General features: G+C 40.0%; 1 protein-coding gene across 1 annotated transcript in view; it reads left to right on the forward strand.

Moving 5' to 3' along the window:
- The window catches only part of MYO5A (myosin VA (heavy chain 12, myoxin)), an 83,714-nt gene that overhangs the window by 56,450 nt on the left and 4,987 nt on the right, over positions 1–22,277 (forward strand). Inside the window, exons 25-38 of the mRNA XM_009994544.1 lie at positions 1–35; positions 1,346–1,494; positions 4,256–4,369; positions 6,532–6,675; positions 7,463–7,516; positions 8,205–8,432; positions 9,514–9,522; positions 11,160–11,260; positions 13,768–13,966; positions 17,442–17,535; positions 19,685–19,831; positions 20,165–20,319; positions 21,157–21,246; positions 21,798–21,948. Coding sequence (XP_009992846.1) covers positions 1–35; positions 1,346–1,494; positions 4,256–4,369; positions 6,532–6,675; positions 7,463–7,516; positions 8,205–8,432; positions 9,514–9,522; positions 11,160–11,260; positions 13,768–13,966; positions 17,442–17,535; positions 19,685–19,831; positions 20,165–20,319; positions 21,157–21,246; positions 21,798–21,948 — 1,670 coding nt within the window. The remainder of the gene's footprint in view (positions 36–1,345; positions 1,495–4,255; positions 4,370–6,531; positions 6,676–7,462; positions 7,517–8,204; positions 8,433–9,513; positions 9,523–11,159; positions 11,261–13,767; positions 13,967–17,441; positions 17,536–19,684; positions 19,832–20,164; positions 20,320–21,156; positions 21,247–21,797; positions 21,949–22,277) is intronic.

Below are 22,277 nucleotides of genomic sequence, written 5' to 3' on the forward strand. Positions count from 1 at the left end.
CCGCCGCATCCACGACCAGGAGAGGGAAATAACAGGTTGGCTCTGTTCTCTTCACTCAGGTTTTCTACTTCATGTTACCCTCTAAAGCAACACTCTGCTAATTGGGCTAATTTGCCTTCATTTGCATTCCTTTTTAGCTTAATAGTTTCATTTCTTTCTTTTACAAATTGACATGTATCAGAATTTTATTTATTTACTGTTGGGAGTTTCCGTGAAGTTGTAACAGTTTGGGGTGTTTTTGGTGAGGGTGACTGTCACAGAGAAGGCTCTGATGTGAGGTTCAACCTCATGAGATTCAAGAAGGCAATGTGCAATTGCAGACCAGAAGGCCAACTTCATCCTGGGCTGCATCAAGAAAAGCGTGGCCAGCAGATCAAGAGAGGTGTTTCTTCCCCTCTACTCTGCCCTGGTGAGACCTCACCTAGAATACTGCGTCCAGCTCTGGAGTCCCCAACACAAGAAGGGTCCAGAATAGGGCTACAAAAGTCACGCAAGGGCTTTAGCACCTCTTTTATGAGGACAGGCTGAGGGACTTGGGGTTGTTCAGCCTGGAGAAGAGAAGGCTCTGGGGGAGGCCTCATACCAGCCTTCCAGTACCTGAAGGGGCTACAAGAAAGCTGGGGAGGGGCTTGTTACAAGGGCTTGTAGTGAGAGGACAAAGGATAATGGTTTTAAACTGAAAGAGAGATTTAGGTTAGAGATCAGGAGAAAATTCTTTAGTATGAAGGTAGTGAGAGACTGAAACAGGCTGCCCAGAGCAATTGTGGAAGTGCCATCCCTGGCCAGGTTGGATGGGGCTCTGAGCAGCCTGATCTAGTGGGAGGTGTCCCTGCCCATGCAGGGGGTTGGAACTAGATGATCTTGAAGGTCCCTTCCAGCCCAAACCATTCTGTGATTCTATGATTCTAGAATACAGTTTGTCCTGCAGCTCTTACAGCTCCTGTCACTATGTAGACAGCAGCCAGGCAAGCACAGTGAAGGCTGTGATGGGGGCAGCTGTCATGAGGAGGCTCAGTGTGCTTGAGGCTCCTGTTTTGCTTTTTCCTTAACGTAGCGCTGTGCTGGTGCCCCTTCCTTCACCCTCCTGAATTACTACTGCAAGGTATTCTCATAATAACCAGCTTAACTGAGTGAACCCTTCTGTGTTTACCACAATAATGCTTTGGTCCTTCATATATTTGGCTTAATGTTTGCCCAGAGAAGCACAAATGCCAAACAGCAGCTTCAGACAGCACACACCTTCACCATCTGTGTTCCTGGTGCAGGCACACGCCTGTACCTCCAGGAGGGGTGCATGGTAGGTAGAACTGGAGTTCTCACTTGGAATTCCTGTTCTCCTTGGCAGAGACAATGGAGAAGAAGTTCCTGGAGGAAACAAAACAACTGGAGCTAGATCTGAATGATGAACGGTTACGATACCAGAACCTGCTGAATGAGTTCAGCCGTTTGGAGGAGCGCTATGATGACCTCAAGGATGAAATGAACCTAATGGTGGTAAGTGGCTGCACAGCTGAGAAATCAAATGCTCACAAATGTTTTTAGGCAGAATCTAGTGGTATAAGTAAGTAACTGATTCTGCTGTCAGCTGTGTGGCCATGCTTTTGAATATTGATTAATGAGATTTGCTCAGCAAAACAAATACATTCACATTTTGTAGTTTATTTTTTTTTAAATGTTATTATTATTTTCACAGTTGTGAAGAAGGCTAAATTTCTGCTGTGACTTTGCTAATGGTATTCACTTGCCATGCCCCCTTATTTTGCCCTGAAGTTATTCAGATGTGCTAGGGCTGTTTTCACCACATTCACGCAGCGTTAAATTTTAAGTAGTTCTAATATTTTAGTATTTTAGTATTCTAATATTTTATGTGGCAGGAAGAAAAAATATTCCTCAAAAAAATGTCTGGGAAGTTAGAGAATTGCTTCCTGTAAACTGAGCTTTTCTTTACCACCAAATGCTGTGTTATGGCTCGATGCTGCTTTCTGGAGCAGTATTGATGGTGTAGGATCTGGCTGTCTCCATAGATTTGATTGTGAACTACATCTCAGAGGCTTTGGGTGGCATGAGAGACCAGGATAAAAAAATATTTTCTTACAAATGTTGATAGCTATGAAATAACACCAAATACTACAAACTAAAGTGTAGGTTGTGAAAAGACAGTCACAGGGAAAACCATATAGTGGATCTGCTTCATAGGGTATCATGGGACAGAGCCCTGGGGGGCAGAGGAGCCCAGGAAATCTATTCCATATTAAAAGATCACCTTTTCCATGCCCAGAAGCAGAGTGTCCCAACAAAGAGAAGAGGAGGCAAGAATGCCTGTGTGGATGAGCGAGGAGCTCCTGGACATAGTTAAATGTAATAACTAGGGAGGAGAACAGAGAAGTTGTCAGAAAAAACAGGGATCTGGTTAGGAAAGCCAAAGCACAGAGAGAATTGAATCTGGCCAGAGATGTTAAGAACAACAAGAAAGGTTTCTACAGGTATGTCAACAATAAGAGGAAGACTAGGGAAATGTAGGTCCACTTTAGAAGGAAACTGGAGACCTGGTCATGGAGGACATGAAGAAGGCTGAGGTACTCAACTACTTTTTTGCCTTGGTCTTCACTGGCAAGGAGTCTTTTCACACCACTGAAGTTCCAAGAGGCAAAGGCAGAAACTAGGAAAAGGAAGATTCTCCTACTGTAGGAAAATAGAGGATTTGAGACCACATAAAGAACCTGAAGGTACACAAATCCATGGGACCCAATGGGATTAATCCATGGCTCCTGAGGGAAATGGCCAATGAAGTTGCAAAGCCTCTGTCCATCACACTTGAGAAGTCATGGCAATCTGGTGAAGTTCCCACTGGCTGGAAAAGGAGAAACTTCACCCCCATTTTCAAAATGGAGAAAAGGAAGAGCTGGGGAACTACAGGTCAGTCAGTCTCACCTCTGTGCCTGGCAAGATCATGGAGCAGATCCTCCTGAAGGCTCTTCTAAGGCACATGAAAGATAAAGAGGTGATTGATGACAGCCAGCATGGCTTTACCATTGGCAAGTCCTGCTTGACAAATTTGGTGGCCTTTTATGGCAGAGTCACTGTGTCAGTGGACAAAGGGAGAGCGACTGATACTTGTGCAAAGTGTTTGATGCTGTCCCATGTGATATCCTGGTATCTAAGCTAGAACAAAATGGATTCAATGGATGGACCACTCTGTGGATAAGGAACTGGCAGGGTGGTCACATTCAGAGTTGTGCTCAATGGCTCAGTCTCCAAATGGATGAGTGATGAGTGGCATTGCTCAAGGGTTGGGACTGGGACTGGTGCTGTTTAATGTCTTTGTCCGTGACATGGACAGTGGATTGAGTGCACCCTCAGCAAGTTTGCTGATGACACCAAACTGCATTGGGGTCAAGGTGCTGGAGGGAGAGGAGGCCATTCAGGGGGATCTTGACAGGCTTGAGAGGTAGGCACATTCCAACTTCATTGAGTTCAGTAAGTCCAAATGCAAGGTCCTGCACCTGGGTCAGAGCAATTCCAAACACATATACAGGTTGGGTGCAGATGGGATCAAAAACAGCCCCAAGGAAAAGGCCTTGGGGTTGCTGGTTGTTGACAAGCTTGACCTGAGCTGGTACTGTGTGCTTGCAGCCCAGAAAGCCAGTCATGCCCTTGGCTGCATCAAAATCAGTGTGGCCAGAAGGTCGAGGCAGGTGACTTTTCTCCTCTACTCCACTCTCATGAGACCCCACCTGGAGTACTGCATCCAGTTCTGGAGCCCTCAACATAATAAGGACATGGATGTCTTGAAACAAGTTCAGAGGAGGGCCACAAAGATGATCAGCGGGCTTGAACACCTCTCCGATGAAGACAGGCTGAGAGAGTTGGGGCTCTTCAGCCTGGAGGAGAGAAGGCTCTGGCGGGACCTTATAGAGGCCTTCCAGTACCTTGAGGGTGCCTACAAGAAAGCTGGGAAGGGACCTTTTACAAGGGCATGTAGCAAGAGGACAGGGGGTTAAAAATGGAAGAGGCGACATTAAGATTAGACATTAGGAGGAAATTCTTCACTATGAGGATGGTGAGACACTGGCTCAGGTTGCCCAGGGAAGCTGTGGCTGCCCCGTTCCTGGAAGTGTTGAAGGGCAGGTTGAATGGGGCTTTGAACAACTTGGTTGGGTGAGAGGTGTCCCTGCCCATGCAGGGGACTTGGAACTAGAAGATCTTTAAGGTCCCTTCCAACCCAATTCTATGATTTGTTTCTCTTGCATTCTAGACCATCCCCAAGCCTGGACACAAAAGAACAGATTCAACTCACAGCAGCAATGAGTCTGAATATACTTTTAGCTCTGAGATCACAGAAGCAGAAGACTTACCATTGAGAATGGAGGTAATGCTGAAACTCCCACAACTTCTCGTTGACTAATGGTTGAACTTACTCCTATGTCTTTTTTTGTATGTGCTTGTGAGCACCATATCCCTATATGGAGATATCTAATGCTTCAATCCCAACTTTTTCCATTTCCTTTTTGGAAACAGCTCATTCTGTAGTTCGTTGTGGTCCTGAGTAAAATGCCTTTGGGAAAGTATGCTCTGAATTCTTCTCTATTACAGTAAAAATAGACAAGATACTTGGCTGTCCAGTTGATTTGCATCTGTAAAACATTTACTTGACAGTGTTTCTAAGCACAATCACTTTTCCAGCACAAAATGGGAATTCAGAAAACTAGTGAGATTTCCTGAGAAGTCTGCTTACTGTATATTCAGGAGTTAAAGGGGCAAGATTGCTGGCCACATTCTTAGTAGCTGCATGAAATGAGTTCTTTGTCAGAGGTGAGAACCTCATGTTGATTCATTTTTCCTCTGTTTCACAGAGGCAACTAAAACTCAGCCTGTGTACTAACCCTTTGTATATGCAGTGATACAAATCCCAGGATATTTAAACATTTTCAGAAAGGTGACTCTCTTGATTCAGCTAATGAATGATACTAATGAGTAATTTGTGGTGCAACTTGAAGCCATTCTTAGTGTTTTCCAACATAACTCCCTGTTTGGTCCCGCCCAAAGAAGTGGGACAGCAGAGGAGCAGAGTGTTGGCAGGTTTTAGTCTGACTGTCCTTGGCAGGCTGCATATACAGAGCATTCCAGAGTTGTTCTTAACTGTCAGCTATCACATGGCTCTCCCTGTTTGTCCCCTCTCAGTTATCTCCACAGTGGCTTTTTACAGATTCTCTTTAATGTTTTTGAAAGCCTCCAAAAATAATTATTTTCTTCTTTGGGTGCAAATACCCTGATCCATTGATGCTGACATATATTCTAGGTGGACTCTTTCATAGTTTTTTTTCCCACTTACGTCTATGATTGTTTCAGAAAGTTGCTCCTACCTTCATGGAAAATCAGGAAAAGGACAGTGCAACTACATGTGGTTGGATTTCATGTGCCAGCCAAATGTGATCTTTTCCTTTGACTGATAGACTTCCTGAGTTGCTGTCCTAGAGCCAGTTTTGGTTTTTAGAATATAAACGAAAAAGAAAATAACTCACACAAGAGTGTGTATAAATGCAGCACTGAAAAGATTAAATCTGTATTTGTTTAACCTCTTAAGATTGAAAACTCTGGTTTGACTCTAGACTAACAATATAGATTAATGATACAAAACCACATTAAAAAGTAGGGTCCATCTCAATATCTCAATACAAACCAGTAAAGCCAGAAAACTCAAAGTCTCTTTTCTTTTTCCTGAGCTGGTGTGGTTTATGACTCTCCCCTCAATACTAAAAGGAGATGAAGTGGAAATGGCTATGCTTGCTTGTCTGCTACAGTCATTAATATTAATTTCCTAGTTCCTTTTATAGACTTCAAAATTTCATGGTGCATTTCATAGTAAATGCTTTGATCTTCTTGCTACATAAAGTACAAAATGGCTGAGGGAAAATTTCTGATGCACCTTCAGATCACAAATGCTGCCCTTGCTCAGAAAATAGTGAGAAGCTGGTGGATTAGGTACAGAACATGCTGCATAGTTAGAATAATAAAAGAAAAAAAATATAAAATGTATTTTCTGGTACCTGTTTATGCCACGTCCCACTAAATTAACCTTTAAATCTCCAATCAGCAGATAGATTTCTCTGTAGCTGAAGAAGTCATCATAGAAAATATTTTAAACTAAAAAAAAAAGCTTCTATGTAGTCTTTTCCAGGTGAGTCTAACCACAGACTTTTTTTTCTCCTTTCCCTCTTCAAACAAATAAGATTACAAGGTATGCTTAATTACAGACCTCCTGTCTGCTAGATAGTCTCTAGTGCTTTTTTTTTTTTTTTTTTTTTGCTAGGCTTTAGGCTTAGATACATTTTATACCAGTAGATCCTTTTTAAAATAGCGTTTGACAGCTGATGAGATATTTTAGGTGCCAATAGTCAACCCTCAGGATCAAGTAATGTTTCAGTGCTCCTCTCTTTCCCCAGTCTCTTTCCCAGCTTTACTCACTGCAGTGCTTCCTTGTGATGTGGAAGGGGGATGCTTCTTGACTTCTTTCTGTTCTTTCTAAAGCAGGAACCTACTGAGAAAAAGGCACCATTGGATATGTCTCTGTTCCTCAAGCTGCAGAAACGGGTTACGGAGCTGGAGCAAGAAAAACAATCCCTGCAGGATGAACTGGACAGAAAAGAAGAACAAGCTCTCCGTGCTAAAGCTAAGGTGGACTCCTGGCTGATCAAATGCTGCTGCCAGAGTATCTCTTCTGAAATAGCAGCTGTGTGAATGCTGACTGGATTTTACTAAATCCTCACCTTCCGCCAGTGCTTGCTTTATATAATGACAAGTTTTATGCCTGATGCTTAGTACTAGGGACTGGTTATTTAGTTTTCCAAGGTCCTTAAGATCCTCTGATGGAAGTTAACAGGAACAAAAAGTGCTTATTTTTTTTCCTTTTTTTTTTTTTTTTTTTTTTTTTTTTTTCCAAAAGCTGTTTGTTTTAAGGACTAGCAGTATAGAAACTCCACTTAAATTATTGGGAGAATGAGTAATTATTCATTTGAGGCAGAATATGAAGTATTTCAACCAGGATGCAGAGCCGAAGTGCTGGGATTAGCCATTTTAGCAGGTTTTATTTGAAATTCTCCTCTGATTTAGTCTCAAGTACTTGTAAAAATATGAAACAATTTTTTGGCAATTGTTTTTTATTACTATTCCACCAGTGAATTTCTTGAGCATCCTGGCATTCATCCTGCTCTGTTTCCTGACCAGTGACAGTGGTGTGATTTGGACATGATTTTATTTGTATTAACCTATTACGTGTCATAAATTTAGAAGTCAATGAAAGGAGGCAATGCCAATATTCAAACTAAAGCACTCAGCAATATCAGAATGAGTGTTTTCTAGTTCTATAGGAAAATAATTTCAGCTCCCTTCCCTTTTCCTGCCTCAAGTAAACTAAAGAATAGAAAGGAATTTATTTTTCACACTTGTCTGTATTCTTTCACAGGAAGAAAAAAGGCCTCCAATAAGAGGTGCAGAGTTGGAGTATGAGTCACTCAAGGTAATTCTAAAAAGGAGATTTCTGTTATTTCCTGGTAAGAACAAGGCCACCAACTGAATGCACTGGCATAGAAAATTACATCATCTCTCCTGTTTCAGAATATTAGATGAAGAAACCAGAAAAAAAATTCCCCTGCAATCATTTTGTTGTAGGGTGAGCTGTAGAATGTGTGGCTGGGGCTACAGAACAGAAAGACCCCCTAAAAAAGGGAGAGTTTTCTTTGCAAACACTTAGTACTGTTAATCTGAGCAAAAATACAGTGATAAATGTAGCCCTCTTTTCCAAACACATTATTCAAGTTAATGCATACCTTAGGCCACTGAAAAATAAGTAAGTCCTAATATCACTGAATGATGCAGAATCTCCTTAGCCTGCTGAGTGATATTCATTGTGCACTTTGTTGTTGTTGGGGGGAGAATAAGAGGGAAAAAAAGTTGTGGTTTTTTTCCCTATCAAACCTGTATGATACATGTATATGTGTTCTGATATTGAACTTCAGAGAAAAGGTTAGCCCTATTAGTGAAATCCTCCAAGTCACAACTCACCATAGTCAAGAGGCCAGGGACACAGGAGAGACTGATTTGCAGTTACTCATTGTTTTGACTGTTTCTATCCCTAGTTTTGTACCTGTGGTTTACAGGCACTTTGGGATGCTGCTGGGTGACAGAATTGTCCCTGTTTCTTGCAGCGTCAAGAACTTGAGTCTGAGAATAAAAAACTGAAGAATGAGTTGAATGAGCTGCAGAAAGCCCTCACAGAAACACGATCTCCAGAGGTAACTGCTCCTGGTGCCCCTGCATATAGAGTCCTCCTGGATCAGCTGACATCAGTAAGTGAAGAGCTGGAGGTACGCAAGGAAGAAGTTCTCATCCTGAGGTCTCAGCTTGTTAGCCAGAAAGAGGCTATTCAACCCAAGGTAAATAGTACTCAGAGGATGCACTGTGTAGTCAGGTTCCATTGCATCACTGCTGTGCTTGATTTAAATTAACAGCATGCTTGGAAAGGCAGAGTAAAATGGTCTTGTTTTGACAGCCTTTCTACCTGTGATCCATTGTTCTCTTGTCAGTGCACGAGTTGCAGCATCCAAATTGGGAGATTCTATTAATAAACCAATTCTGGGTTTGTCTACCAGCATTCATGTAAAGATACCATGCTGAGCACACCAGGCTGGCAGATACCAATGGTCTGGCAGGATCTCCCCAGACTCCTTTAACAATGCAGAAATAATTCTCACTTGGAGCAGGGTCATTTCTTCTAGTGAGTGTGTAGTTTGACTAGAAAGTTAACAATAGCTCTCAGGAATTCTTTTTGATTAAATAGTTCAGTATGAGGTACAATTTCTTCTGAGTCTGTGTGGGGTCATAGGTGATTGCAAATGAATAGCAATTCATAAAGATGACCTATGAAGATATATAAATTCCATATTATTGCTTGATAGGTGCTATGTGGTTTTGTTGAGAAGAGTAGATGATGAAATGCATATCTTCTAAAAGGTTCTAATTCTGATGAGATACTTAGGGGAGTAATGGCTTTGAAAATAAGAGTCATTCCACCTGAGAAGGTGTCACCTGCATCCAGGAACTAGTCATTTCCATTGAACTGGATGTTTCATAAGTGCAGCAAAGAAGGAACAGATATGTCATCTTTCCTTGTGCTAAATAAATAGGAAGTCTGTGATGTGTGAAGGTGTATGTACCTTGTTTTAAATGATTAATTATAAAGAAAACAAAACTTATTTTTCTGCCATATTTAGAACATTGTAAAGAAATACTTGGATAGTAAATACTAGAAAAGCTGATTATCAGCAATGGTGGGATACAAGTGTTTCTTACAGCAGTTATGATTATGAGGGAAGTGTGAAGGTGACCCGTGGGATGGCTAACAGCCAGTTTGCAGGTAGCTCCAGCTTGTTAGGTTGGACAGCTGCTGCACAGACAGATTTATTTTTTTTAAATGATTTGTTTTTCTTCTTTCTTGCCTACCAATCTGATTGCCAGGAGGATAAGGTACACATTTTCTTCTATAGTTATAAACCAGAACTCCTAAATGTTAAAAAGTCTGCAATGATACTTGAGCTGTCATTTCCCTGCTTTTCATCAGTGACCTACATGTATTTGAAGTTGTTCTTGCCCTTACTTTGCTGTTCTTGAAAATCCTTTCTCCCTTTCCTATGTCCTCCATGTCCCCATCTTCCCACTCCACACGAGGGAACCAAGTGACTTCAGAACAAGGAGATTGAACAGTTTTGAGCTGATGATTTATGGTAACCTGAACATGAAAGGAAAGTTTCAGAAATTGGTCTAGTCAGCTCAATCAATGTGTCTTGCCAAGCAGAAAAGTAAGAGCTGCACTGCAATTAAGGAATCAGATGTCTGTTAACTTGCAAAATCCATAAATTTTACCAAAAGAATAGTCTGTCATGAAGAACTACTTTACTGTTTGTTATCTTCATGCAACAAACATTCGGGACTCACTTTATGATCCATATGTATTAGGAATTGGTGAATGCTTGATTAGAAAATATAGTTGAACACACAATATTTTGGAGTATGAGAAACTGATTTTTTCTAAATTAAGGCAGTTAGTGCAAATATTACAACTACAGCAGGTAGGATATTCTTGGAGATATAAGAGTAATTAGCATTTCTTTTCATCAGCACAAAAAAAATGTTCAAACTGCTAAAGCTTGATTGATTGGCAGGTGAGATGTATTTACTGTGAAATAAAATAATAGTGGAAATATCATGAAGGTCTCATAAGGATGTTGGGAATAATTATTTAAGGAGCCTATATATTTTATTAATTTTCAGATTAGGGAACACGAATCATACTAGTCATAGAGACCTAGGCCTCAAAATTTATGTCCACAAGGTGGTTATTGTAAATATTTTGCAAAATTTTACTCTGGAAAATGGGATTTGATTGTTTTGAAAAGCAAAAAGACAAGTCAGAATTCCATCTCTTGTGTTCAGCAGAGCCTTGTGGTTCCACTCCAATTATCCACCACAGTGACTCAGGTCAGACTAGCTGAGGTGACTGTAAACATCTGTTAAGGATTTCAAGTTATACTGAAGGAGAAGCAAAAATGCCATAGGAAACATTTAAAACTAAAACAGAGTAGTGTTGTGATTATATCTAACTTTAAAAAATCTCAAGCCCTTGTAAATTAATTCTTACTTTCCCAGAGTACTTCAAATATATGTGAGGAATGGACCTTATTTATGATATTTGAAAGACTACATGTAATGCTGTGTTTAAAAATATTAATAGAATTAAGCTTGCAATATATGCTTCTTAATTTTCAGTATTAGCAGTTGTTTGTGGCAATTTGAAATCAAATGCAAATTCGCCACTTCATGAAATTGATCTTGTTCCTTTTACATGATAAAGACATGGAAAGAGGTTAATACTTGTACCCACTTATTAGGCAGACTGATGTCTGGCCATGTTGCATGCATTCATTTCAAAAGATACACCAAATGGACATGGAAATTATGGAACAACCTCTTGCTCAGGTACTCACAATAATTTTAAGGTGGCTACTCAAGGATTAGTGTTCCAAGTGAGTAAAGTGATGAAAACATGGATTCAGAGAATAATTACGTTGTTAAATTTACCCTGGAAATGCTCATTCTTTTTCCAGAACACCATGACAGATTCTACAATCCTCTTGGAGGATGTACAAAAGATGAAAGACAAAGGAGAAATAGCACAGGCATATATTGGACTGAAGGAAACAAACAGGTACAAGATCTCTTTCTTTAATCTATGATGAGTTGGGGTCTGCTGCAAATACACTCAGTAAGTTGCATCCATATAAGTCTAGATTCTTAGCAAGTGCTTGTAGTTTGGATTATAATGTGCTTTAATAAAATTGCTGTATACAGTGTTTGAAAGTATTAGGAAACAATGGGGAAATGCTAAATCAAGTTTCCTGGATTTTCATCATCTCAGCGTTTAATTGTTACATTGCTCAAACCAGGTGCCATTCCCCATGCTGGTTTTTTAGTTGTGCTGTAGTTGTCACAATAGTGTGTCATAATACATTGATTATAACAGCACGAAATGCTGTAACCAGTTGGGCTGACACTGTCACTGAGACCTGGATTTCATCATTAAGAAGAAATATACATATAAACAAGATAACTAATTTGCTAAGTCATTATAAAGCACTGTTTGTTTCAATTTTATAGTAACTTTAATTTAGTGTGTAATGTCCTTAACATGTCATCTCATCACCATCACATATCTCTCTTGTATTTTTTTTTTTAAACCCTTTTCTTAAAAGGCAATCTCCCCAGGACTATCATATGCTGAATGAGGATGGAGAACTTTGGCTGGTTTATGAAGGGTTAAAACAAGCCAACAGGTTACCAGACTTCTCAGAATGGTTTTTCTTCTTCATTTGCAACTTCTTTTCTAGCTACCTGTGCCCCTTGCTGTGGGTTTGCTTTATCTACAGTATTTCTATTGCTGTAATGGTTAGAAAAAAATTAATCATAAATTATACAAAAGAAAAGAGTTTCCTCCAACTTAGTCCCCAAACTTTTCTGCGTGTCAAGTTGTATCATTTTAAAAGTTAGGATGGTGGCAAAAGCTATCACAATTCCTAAGAACACTTGCAGCAAGATAGATGGTAAAATACCAGAAGTTCCACAACTGGGGAAGATTTGTGGCCATGTATTTTTTGTCTGCCTTTCTGCTGGAAATCAAAATTAACATCCCTTGGAGTTTTTTAGCCTAAAGAAGTACAATTATTTTAGTAATGATAAAACTATTGTTTGAATATCTTCAGCCAACTCTCAACTTTCAGGTAGCTACATGTCTCACTCTCCTTGTTGTGGCTCAAGTTCAGTAGATTGAACGTTCTTCCCCCGTGTCTCTCCATGCCAGATTTGAACTGTAACACACAAAAAACCCCAACAAGCAGAAGTAATCTTGAGTTCATCGTGGTGCTGTTCAAGCCTCAGAGCAGTCACTGCAGTCTCTGCAAAGATGGCCTGCTGGTCGTGTATCACCTCTTCAGGAAATGCAGTTCTGGCTCCATGGGCACATCTGGGTCTTGTATCCATACACATGGCCCAGACTTCTCAAATGGGTCCTAGTCTTTCACTGGCAACTAATTTGTTAGGTCAGGAGTGCTGATCTTTTTCAATGTACATATTTGGTAGCAGTAGCTACAGGAAGAGGTATTTTGCAATGAATGCTACTAACTCAATTCTTTCCTCTTCTTGTGCTAACAAATCCTACACCTAACATTGTTCTGTAAGCCTGCAAAGGTCTAACTTGGAGCAGGTGTTCTGCAGAGCAGGATGTGAGTGGTTGCACTTCTTGTTTCTTGTCCCAGCACTGTAAAGACAAGAAGCTTTACATTAAATGGCAGAGCAATGCAGGTAAATGACTATTTGCCCTTGCGTGCTTGATGGGTCTGGTTACTAATAAATGTGCCTTCCTTATGCATATTTAAACCCTGCAATGTTGTCTAATTGAACAGTAGTAGTCACTGGTCATGTAATTTCCTGTGTGTATGCAGGAAACAATGAGTCAGAGCACTTGGGCAGTGCTTTGCAAGCAGGAGTAGATCCTGCTCAGGGGAGACTGGTGTGTGTTGCCTCATTTCACAAGAAGAACTGGAGATGTGATGTGCCCCAGGGAAAGATCAAGTCAGTGGCAAGGATAGTATATTGCTCCTGGATCCCAGTCCTGAGTTAGGTTCTGTTGTTAGCCTTTCCTGCACTAATGACAGCCTTCTGCACAATGTTGGTTTTAATGTAAAAATAAGGGTGATTTATGTGCATTTGCAATTAAATGGTTTCTGACTGGACAGAGATAACTATTGCAGGGTTCTAGCTTAAGCATATACACAGTGTTGTCTTCATCTTGCACAGTTTGTTTGATCTGGTGAGAGGTAAAACCTCGGTAAAGCCCCTTTAAAAGCAGCACAACGTGTGAAGACTTAGCAATACCTTTATTGCCACATGTTCTCAGTGGCACCATACACAGTATGTGCTCATTCACAAAGGAAATGCAAAGCAGTGTCACAATTAGTTTCTCTCCACTTTTTGATCATGCAAGCTCCATTTAATTAGAAGGCATACTGAAGGGTTTAAAGAGTACTCTGCCTTTTTCATTTTCCTTTGCAAGCCATGGCTAATTGTTCCTGCGCAGCAGCTAAAGCTTTACACTCCCTCTGAGAATTGGGGATGTAACTTTCTCAGCGTGTTCACGCAACTCTTGCTCAACTTCTTTAGGCTGCTGGAGTCTCAGCTTCAGTCACAGAAGAAGAGCCACGAGAATGAGCTGGAATCACTGCGAGGTGAGATCCAGAGTCTGAAGGAAGAGAACAATCGCCAGCAGCAGCTCCTGGCACAGAACCTGCAGCTCCCTCCAGAGGCCCGCATTGAAGCCAGTCTCCAACATGAGATCACCCGCCTGACCAATGAGAACTTGGTAAGGGAAACAAGTTCTTATCAGTTCTCAGATGGCAGCCTTCTGCAAAAAAGAGCCTGGGTGCAGTGTTTTTTTGTAGGTAAGCTAATGGGCGAGAGAGGCTGAGGATGGCTGATGAAGTAATAATGTTCCAATGAATTTGTTGCAAGTTTGTGGCATGGAGAAAGCTCATGGATCCCAGCTTTCAACTGATGAGTTTAGTTGTTGCTAATTAGAATGATTGATAACCAGGGAACTCATAAAAAAGATTAGTCCCAAGTAGTCTCATTTCCTCTGTAATATATTAGTTTGTTTAGTTTGTTGAAAAACTTTTACATAGTTCTTCAATTATTTAATGTCACTTTTCTTTCCCATTTCCCTCCTTCCTGTCTGAAGCTACACACTGTGTTGTGAGCTCCAGCTGCTCAGTATGTTTTGAAGACAGAAACAGTTCCAGAAAAAGAAACTGGGTTAGAAGTCACTTAGCTAATATCTGGTATTCCTTGTTTACTGTGCAACATTTTTGTATGAAGGAGACAGCGACTGAAAACCTTTCCCTGCAAAGGAGGGTGTTCATTATGTGCAGGCCAGTTCATTTCTGGGGAAATTTTCCAGAGGGCCATGTTGGAGTATTGCTGGTTTATCACTGTTAATTGGTAAAGAGAACCATGCTACTTCAGGAAGAAAAATCCTAATTGTGAGCATCATGGCTTCCTCTAAACAAGCCGAGGTGTAGTCTTTCCTTCTTATGTGTGTCAAAGAAGTAATTGTTGGGCTCTAGTCTTCGTACCAAATGTTTTGAGGAAAGCCTCAGATAATTCAGGTAAGAGATGCTTGAAAACTAATTGAAGGGATGTTGTGTTTGCCTCAGCAGTAGCTGTCTTCTACTGGCAAAGGTAAATGGCAAATGTTTCCATCCCCAACAACTTCCTTCTGCTGCTTAGTCATGTTATGATTTTTAGCCCTTTTTTCCCCCCAAGAGACCTACTCATCCCAGTCTGTGTTCCCAAGACAATGTACAGTCACTTAATTACATCCCAGGTGACTTCTCTTTATTTTCAAATACAGTGAATGTAATTTCACTTGATAAATAGAGACTCATTCCCTAGTATTTCACTTCTGATATTTCAGCTTTGCAGGCAAACTGCAAGTTAGGTACATGCTTCTTTTCCACTTCTAACCTTAGAGTGGAAATAATTTACAGGCTTTCCAGATGTGATACTAGAATTGCAGTATTCACTGCAATCCTGTCTTGTTTGGCATAAGAAAATGTCCTGTCCAGGTGGTCATACTCCAGACTTTCACAGTGTAATTACTGACCATTTTTAAAAGATCTGAGCATTCTGCAACTCGTCTCCATCAGCTTCACTCTGGGACAGGCTGGTGTGAGCACCACAAGTAAGGACTAGGCTACCTAAAAATGAGTCTTGGTCTTATTTTAATCTGATTTATATAGTGCTTATTGAAGTGCTTATCAGTGTCTCAAAGGGAAGGGGAAAAACAATCCTGTGCCTATTTTTACAGTTTTATGAGGAGTTGTATGCAGATGATCCCAAGAAGTATCAATCGTACCGGATTTCACTTTACAAACGGATGATTGTATGTAGACCCCATGAATCCTGTTTCTCTCTTGTCTTGTTTGCTACTTCTGGAGCACTAATTGAAAAGCAGGCTGCCTGCCTTCATCCCTTTCGAAGGAAATCCCCTGCAGAGAGCTTCACAATGCCAATTACTTCCCTCACTGCTTTTTTTGTTAGTCTTAATGTCCTCTGTGTAATCTGTGTCTCTTTTTGATGCACAGTTTTGTTACTAATACAAGTCTTGCACTGTGAGCAAAGCAGTTTCTTTTTGAATACTACTTAATTCTGCCCTGAAAAGGTAGTACATGATTCAAAGGACCAATTTTCAGCACCACTCATTGCTTTAAAACTTTGATACATTTACATTCAGTTCAGGAAAACAGAGGCCTGATCATATAGATACTTATCAAGGTGAATGATGCTTGCAATCCAGTCATGGCCTGAATTTGTTCACAGATCTCTTTACAGTGCTGACATCTAGACTGAACAAATCAATCAGTATCACAATACAGAACCTTTTAATATTTTTTTTTTAAATGCAAAATATGAAGGATAAAATTGGAAGTGATATTTTTGTAATAATTAAAAATAACACATTAAGAGAGCACCATATGTAAGCTTGAAATAATATCATTTATGGGATCCTGCATTTTAACTAGATGTGAAGTCTGTTCCATTTGTTTTAGAGGAACCATAGAAGAAACTTTATTCCTTCTCACATATTTGTTGTTCAGAAATCATATCCCTTCACTGATACAGTCAGAACAGTCTGTTGGACTTACGTGTATTTCAGGATAATTTGTTACATTTGACAATATTGGTTCTTAAAACGATTTCTGTTGTAAAATTGAACACTGCTTTGAATGTGAATCATGCCCTTGATTCTGTCCTTTCAACCAGCCTAATTATCTTACTGCTCAAGTATTATTATATTAGGTTATAAACTCTTTACTACATGATTGAGAGCAATTTTGTGCCTAATTCTAAGTTGTTGGCAACGTTGCACTAATATTTTTCAGTACTTTAGGAGACGTGTAGTTTCCCAGCTGATGCTTTTGATGCAGGGAGCTCGTGGTCCCTTATGTTCTTAGCAATACCATGAAGAATCACTTTGGAAAGAGCATTTTTCTTTTAAGCTGCTTTCAAACCCTTAACCTGGAGTGGGTTCCAGTTTTTCTGAGCTTGAGGTTTTGCTTCCTTTAGAAAAACTTCTCAATTTTTTATTACATGATTATTTTATGAATGCACTGCCATAGGTCACAGAATTATTTGAAGACAGATTTTTGGCAAGTACTCCTTTGAAAGAGAAATACCAGTTTTACTGCTAGAATAAGACTTCTAGGTGCTAGCTGTTGTTCAGGTACATAAAAAAATATGTAAGACCCCAGTTTCAATCCTAGGAAATGTGAGGACAGCAAGCAATGAGGAAATAGCACAGCATCATGTTTGATTGGATGTTTGATTTTTGGTAAATGTGAGTGCAAGTTGTGATCTTTCTACAGATCTCTCATAAAATGGATAGGCCTGAATAACAAGTCTGTCCTGAGGGCATGAGTAAGTGACGCAGAAATACAGGATAGCTGTTAAATAATAAAGCAAATTATTTCCATGAGGCATTTGGAGGAGCAGGGAGGAAGCATTAGGGAGGTATGATTGCACCAGAATGTCTTCTGCCATAAGAACTGACCTAGTTCTGAGTGCCTGCAGAACACACTAAGAGCTTTGCCTTTGTCGTGCTGCACGTAACTTAATATTTGCGATATTTGGCAGCGAACCAGCTTGCAAACCTCAGCCAGAGGATGGCACCACTGTTCAGCTTTCCTCACCCCCTTGTAACTCTTAACACTGGATTTCATCTCTGTCGCAGTTATGGGATTTTTCTTGTGTCTTAATCTTTCTTTCATTTTACCTTTCAGGATTTAATGGAGCAGCTGGAAAAGCAAGACAAAACTATTCGCAAGTTGAAGAAACAGTTGAAAGTATTTGCTAAGAAGATCGGTGAACTTGAAGGTACTTTTTTGTTTTGAGAGAAGGATAAAGGTTTTGGTTTACTCTCTGTGATCCCATTGTCATCATATCCATCTGTCTTAGCAGTCGGGAGGGCACAAAGTCTTCAGGAGCATTAGCTTCTGTTAATTGAGTTCAGAAACAGGAGATATGCCCAGAGCTCTGTGCCTTCCTTTATAAACCTTTATTTGTCATCTTTTAAAGTGGTGACTAAAGGAGATTGATGTTGCTCTGAAGGCAGAAACCTTTTGAATGTAAAGGAAGGTTACTTATGCTGTTTGTGTACTTATAGACAGTATCTGTTTTTATCAAGACAAAAGTAATACTAAATATGAACCAGGCAGAAATAATTTACCCAGTTTTCCTTTGTGGATTTCTGTATCACTGGAGCCAAGAATGCTGAGACTGTCTTTCTCTGCCTGAGGTTTCTCTTCAGAGCTGCTGGCCACATCTGAATATGAGAATGCTGAGACATAGGCTAAGCTAATTTTATTTTTATGAGCATCACAGTCAATGCCCTTAGGACCTTAACACTGGTGAGAGGGACAGCTGCTTATGTCTCTGCATAAGTAAAGTAATTTTAGTTGCTAAAAGCAATTAATAATGTTATAAAGTTGAAGTATGAATTTGTTTTTAAATAATCCTGGTCCTGACCTTTAGAAGCTTTTAATGGTCATCTGCTTTTTCCAGAGCCAGGCTTACTGCCTGATGAGTGGAAATCAGTGACTGTTTGGTCTTCAGTGTTTCCACACCTGAAAAGAACAGCGATAACACGTTAAACCTGGTCTAGCAGGAGTATATTATCCTTTACACAGTGGCAGCTCTTCTTGAGCTCCCATTTGGATTTCTGCTTTTTCCATCTAGTTTGCCAGGTGCACACATTTAGGACGTTCTTCCAGGATGGGTGGTGGCTGTAACTGTGTGCAGCTTTGAGGGCTGGGAGAAGAGGATGTAGCTTTCCTGAAATGAAACCAAGTTTTTGTTTTCAAAACCAAACATGCATCCTTATCAGGTGTAGGTGTTGAATGTGATACTGTGAGGCACTATATGCAAGGTGGATGTTTCATACATCCTTTTAAAAGGTTACTTTAAACTGAGTTTGTTTTTAAAAAGTCTTTCAATATTGTTTGGTTACTATTGTGAAAAAGGTCACAGAAGTATTCATAAACAATACAGAGTGGGAAAATGTTTCTGTAAACCTAGTTTTGTTTTGTGTTTAGTAGCAAGTTAACTTAGAAAGATGTACTAGGTCTGGTTGGGATGGAGTTAAGTTTCTTAATAGCAGCCTGTGTAATGCTGTGGTTTGGATTTCTGGCTAAAACAGTGTTGGTAACACACAGGTGTTGCTGAACAGAGCTAGCACAGTGTCAAGGTTTTCTCTTTTTTTTTTTTTTCCCACTCTGCCCTCTCAGTAAGCATGGGGAGGGCACGTGGGCACACAGCCAGAACAGCTGAGCTGACCTGGCCAAGGTGATATTCCACATTCCATCCCAGCTAACGTCAGCAGCCAGGAGAGGGTGTTTTACATACAAGGTAGCTGTTGTTTGGAGGCTGGCTGGGCATCAGTCCCCCTGCCCCTGCGAAGGGTTTTGAGTGATTGCCTCTGCTTTGCTTCCCCCCATCCTTTTCCTTTGCCTGTTAAACCATTTTTATCTTGACCCTCAAGTTTTCTCTCTCTTGCTCTTAGTGCTCTTTCCCCTGCCCTGCCGGAGCCAGCAGGGGTGCTTGGCTGCTGCTCGAGGTGAACCTACCTCGACAGGCAACAAACACCAAGCAGGAAAAATACTGGCATTTTGCAGAACAATTAATGGTGACCCTTACAGTATTAATCTGGGATTAAGTGATTAACAGCTATCACGTCACCTTTGTGCTTTTATGGGATAAAATCCAGGAATCAGCAGTAGGTCTGAATTAATGGATGCTATTCACACACTTCCACTCTTCTTCTAAAGAAGACTGCCACCCTGAGACACGTGTATCAACAACTGCCTCTTTGTTTAATGTTGACAAGTGTTATCCTGAACCAAAGAAAACATGTCTTAGTCCTATATGCTGCAGTTTTTCTTTTGAAATGTCGTAGTTTCCTTTGTTTTGCATTTGTTTCACTAGAAAATTTCCCTTTTTTTTTTTTTTTTTTCACTCCCCTCTGAAGTGGGCCAGATGGAGAACATATCACCTGGACAAATCATTGATGAACCTATTCGTCCAGTTAACATTCCACGGAAAGAAAAGGACTTCCAAGGCATGTTAGAATATAAGAAGGAGGATGAACAAAAACTTGTCAAGAATCTTATTTTAGGTGAGCATCCTTCTCATTTGCAGCCTCCTCTGCTCCCACACAGTCTGAAAAATAAAATATAAGAACACAGAATTTGCATGATGAAATGGAGTATTTTTGGTTTCAACAGCACTCATTTTGTCTAAAATTCCTAAATGTCTTTTGTTAATCTAATCATCCTTCCTGATGAATATGCTACATACTAAAGCATCTGCATATTTTTAGCAGGCAATTATAAGATACGTATGTGTTACTATTGTATGTTACTCTTAACTGGGGAGGTTGTGGGACCTCATCTGACATCTTCCAGCGACTTTACACTTTACAAACCAATGTGTGCTTGTTTTTCCCAAGAGCTGAAGCCACGTGGGGTAGCTGTCAACCTGATTCCAGGACTACCAGCATACATTTTGTTCATGTGTGTTCGCCACGCCGACTACCTGAACGACGACCAGAAAGTGCGGTCGTTGTTGACTTCCACTATCAATGGCATCAAAAAAGTGTTGAAGGTTAGTTAATCTGCTTGGTTTAGAAAAAACATTCAGATTTACTCTTGATTTTACGTCAGGGGAGCAAGGAAAAGACTTTCCAAAGAGTGTTGAAGGTTAGTTAGTCTGCTTGGTTTAGAAAAAACATTCAGATTTGCTCTTGATTTTACATCAGGGGAGCAAGGAAAGAGGCTTTCAATTAAGTGGCTCTGAATTTCTGATCAATAAACTCGTAAGTCATAAACAATTGTTTTAACAAGCAACAAATTACAGTGATAGCATTTGATCCACACTGTACCACAGATGCTTGGAATTTGTGGAAAAAGAACTACTTCTTTGTATTTTGAATAGTCTTCTCTGAAGGTGTGCCTATAAAGTTTTGGATCTAGTCAAAGTTTGCATAGTGACACTTTGTTTATCTTCTCCAGAACACTTAATTAAAATGCTTCATTTGCAATTTTGGTTCACAGATTTCCTCATTTACTTCATCTACACATTCCACTGATGATATTATGTTGCTGCCTGAAGTGTTTGCCATGAGTTGGCAAGGGCAGTAGGCCAGGGGCATCCTGAAGGCATTATTAAGACATAAATATGCTTTATCCTTCATAGAGTTTTTTTAATTTTTTTAAATAAGACAAGTGTGCTCAAAAAGCAAGCATTTAGTAAAGCTGAATGCTTTGAAAAAATGTTCAGTAAACAGTCCTGCAGGAGCTTAGATATTCATAGGAATTTTTGGACTTTTTTTAAGGGAATGGAGTGCACACTGTAGAAGTCTAGAAATGTTAATTACTCAGCATATACTAGCTTCATTCCTCCTACCAGTCTGTTTTTAATTTTGTGTCATTTTGTCTTCAGAAAAGAGGTGATGACTTTGAAACGGTGTCCTTCTGGCTGTCAAACACCTGCCGATTTTTGCACTGCTTGAAGCAATATAGTGGAGAAGAGGTAAGTAGTGCCCCTGCTCTGCCTTCTTTGGCTCTACAATTATTGATGTGAGCACTGCTCTTTAACAAATTCCTGTAGTACATCAAAATCTAGTCAAAGTCTCTTAAAACAGGTGATGACATCAGAGGAAAGCAGGGGAAGATAAGATTTGAACCTGCTTTCCTTTCCTGCAGGCAGGGCTGCTACCATTATGTTGTTTAGTAATGATTCTCTGAACTTCCTATGAAAAAGTCTGTTTTAAGCCCTTTAACCAAGTTAAACCTTTAACCTTTAACCATATGGCCAGGTGAGAATGCTTGTGTTGAGGAGGAAGAGTTTGTTCCTGTGTCAGATCCTTGAAGATTCAGGTCAAGGAAGCAGATGTTGCACTTGAGAAGCAAATCCTAGCATCAGCCTCAATCAGAACAACTTCCAATTTAAAGTTTTGGGGGGCTGTGACTATTCTTTTGAAAGCATTATTTGTCAGTTGCATGAAGGAATATAAATACTGGGTTTGTGTAGTATTTTTGTATTCCATTGCAGCATTCATTTCTGTTATTTTATTAATTCAGGTGTTTATGAAGCATAATACACCTCGTCAGAATGAACACTGCCTCACTAATTTTGATTTAGCTGAATACAGACAAGTACTGAGTGACTTGGCTATTCAGATCTACCAACAACTTGTCCGAGTCTTGGAAAATGTTCTGCAACCAATGATTGGTAAGTGGAATTCCTGAAGCTTCACACTGTAGTAGTATCAAAAGGAAAATTGTGGTGGTGGTAATATCCTGTATCTTGCAGTTCTTGTGGTGTTCTGTTCACAGAAGACAAGGACTACAATGAACAGGTTGGATTAGACTAAAAAAACTGTGGGTGGTTCTTCTGGCAGGGACAGAATAAATTGATTTACTTTATTCATAAATCATGCATTCACATGAAGAAACTTCTGGTCTGTATTTCTTGCCCTGTCTGTTGGGAAATATCCCATGGAAAAATCAGACTAATTACAAGAGAACTCAAAAACAAGTATGGACAAAAATAGTTGGTTG

This window comes from Chaetura pelagica, unplaced genomic scaffold, assembly GCF_000747805.2.
Source record: "Chaetura pelagica isolate M959 unplaced genomic scaffold, ChaPel_1.0 scaffold222, whole genome shotgun sequence".
NCBI lineage: Eukaryota > Metazoa > Chordata > Aves > Apodiformes > Apodidae > Chaetura > Chaetura pelagica.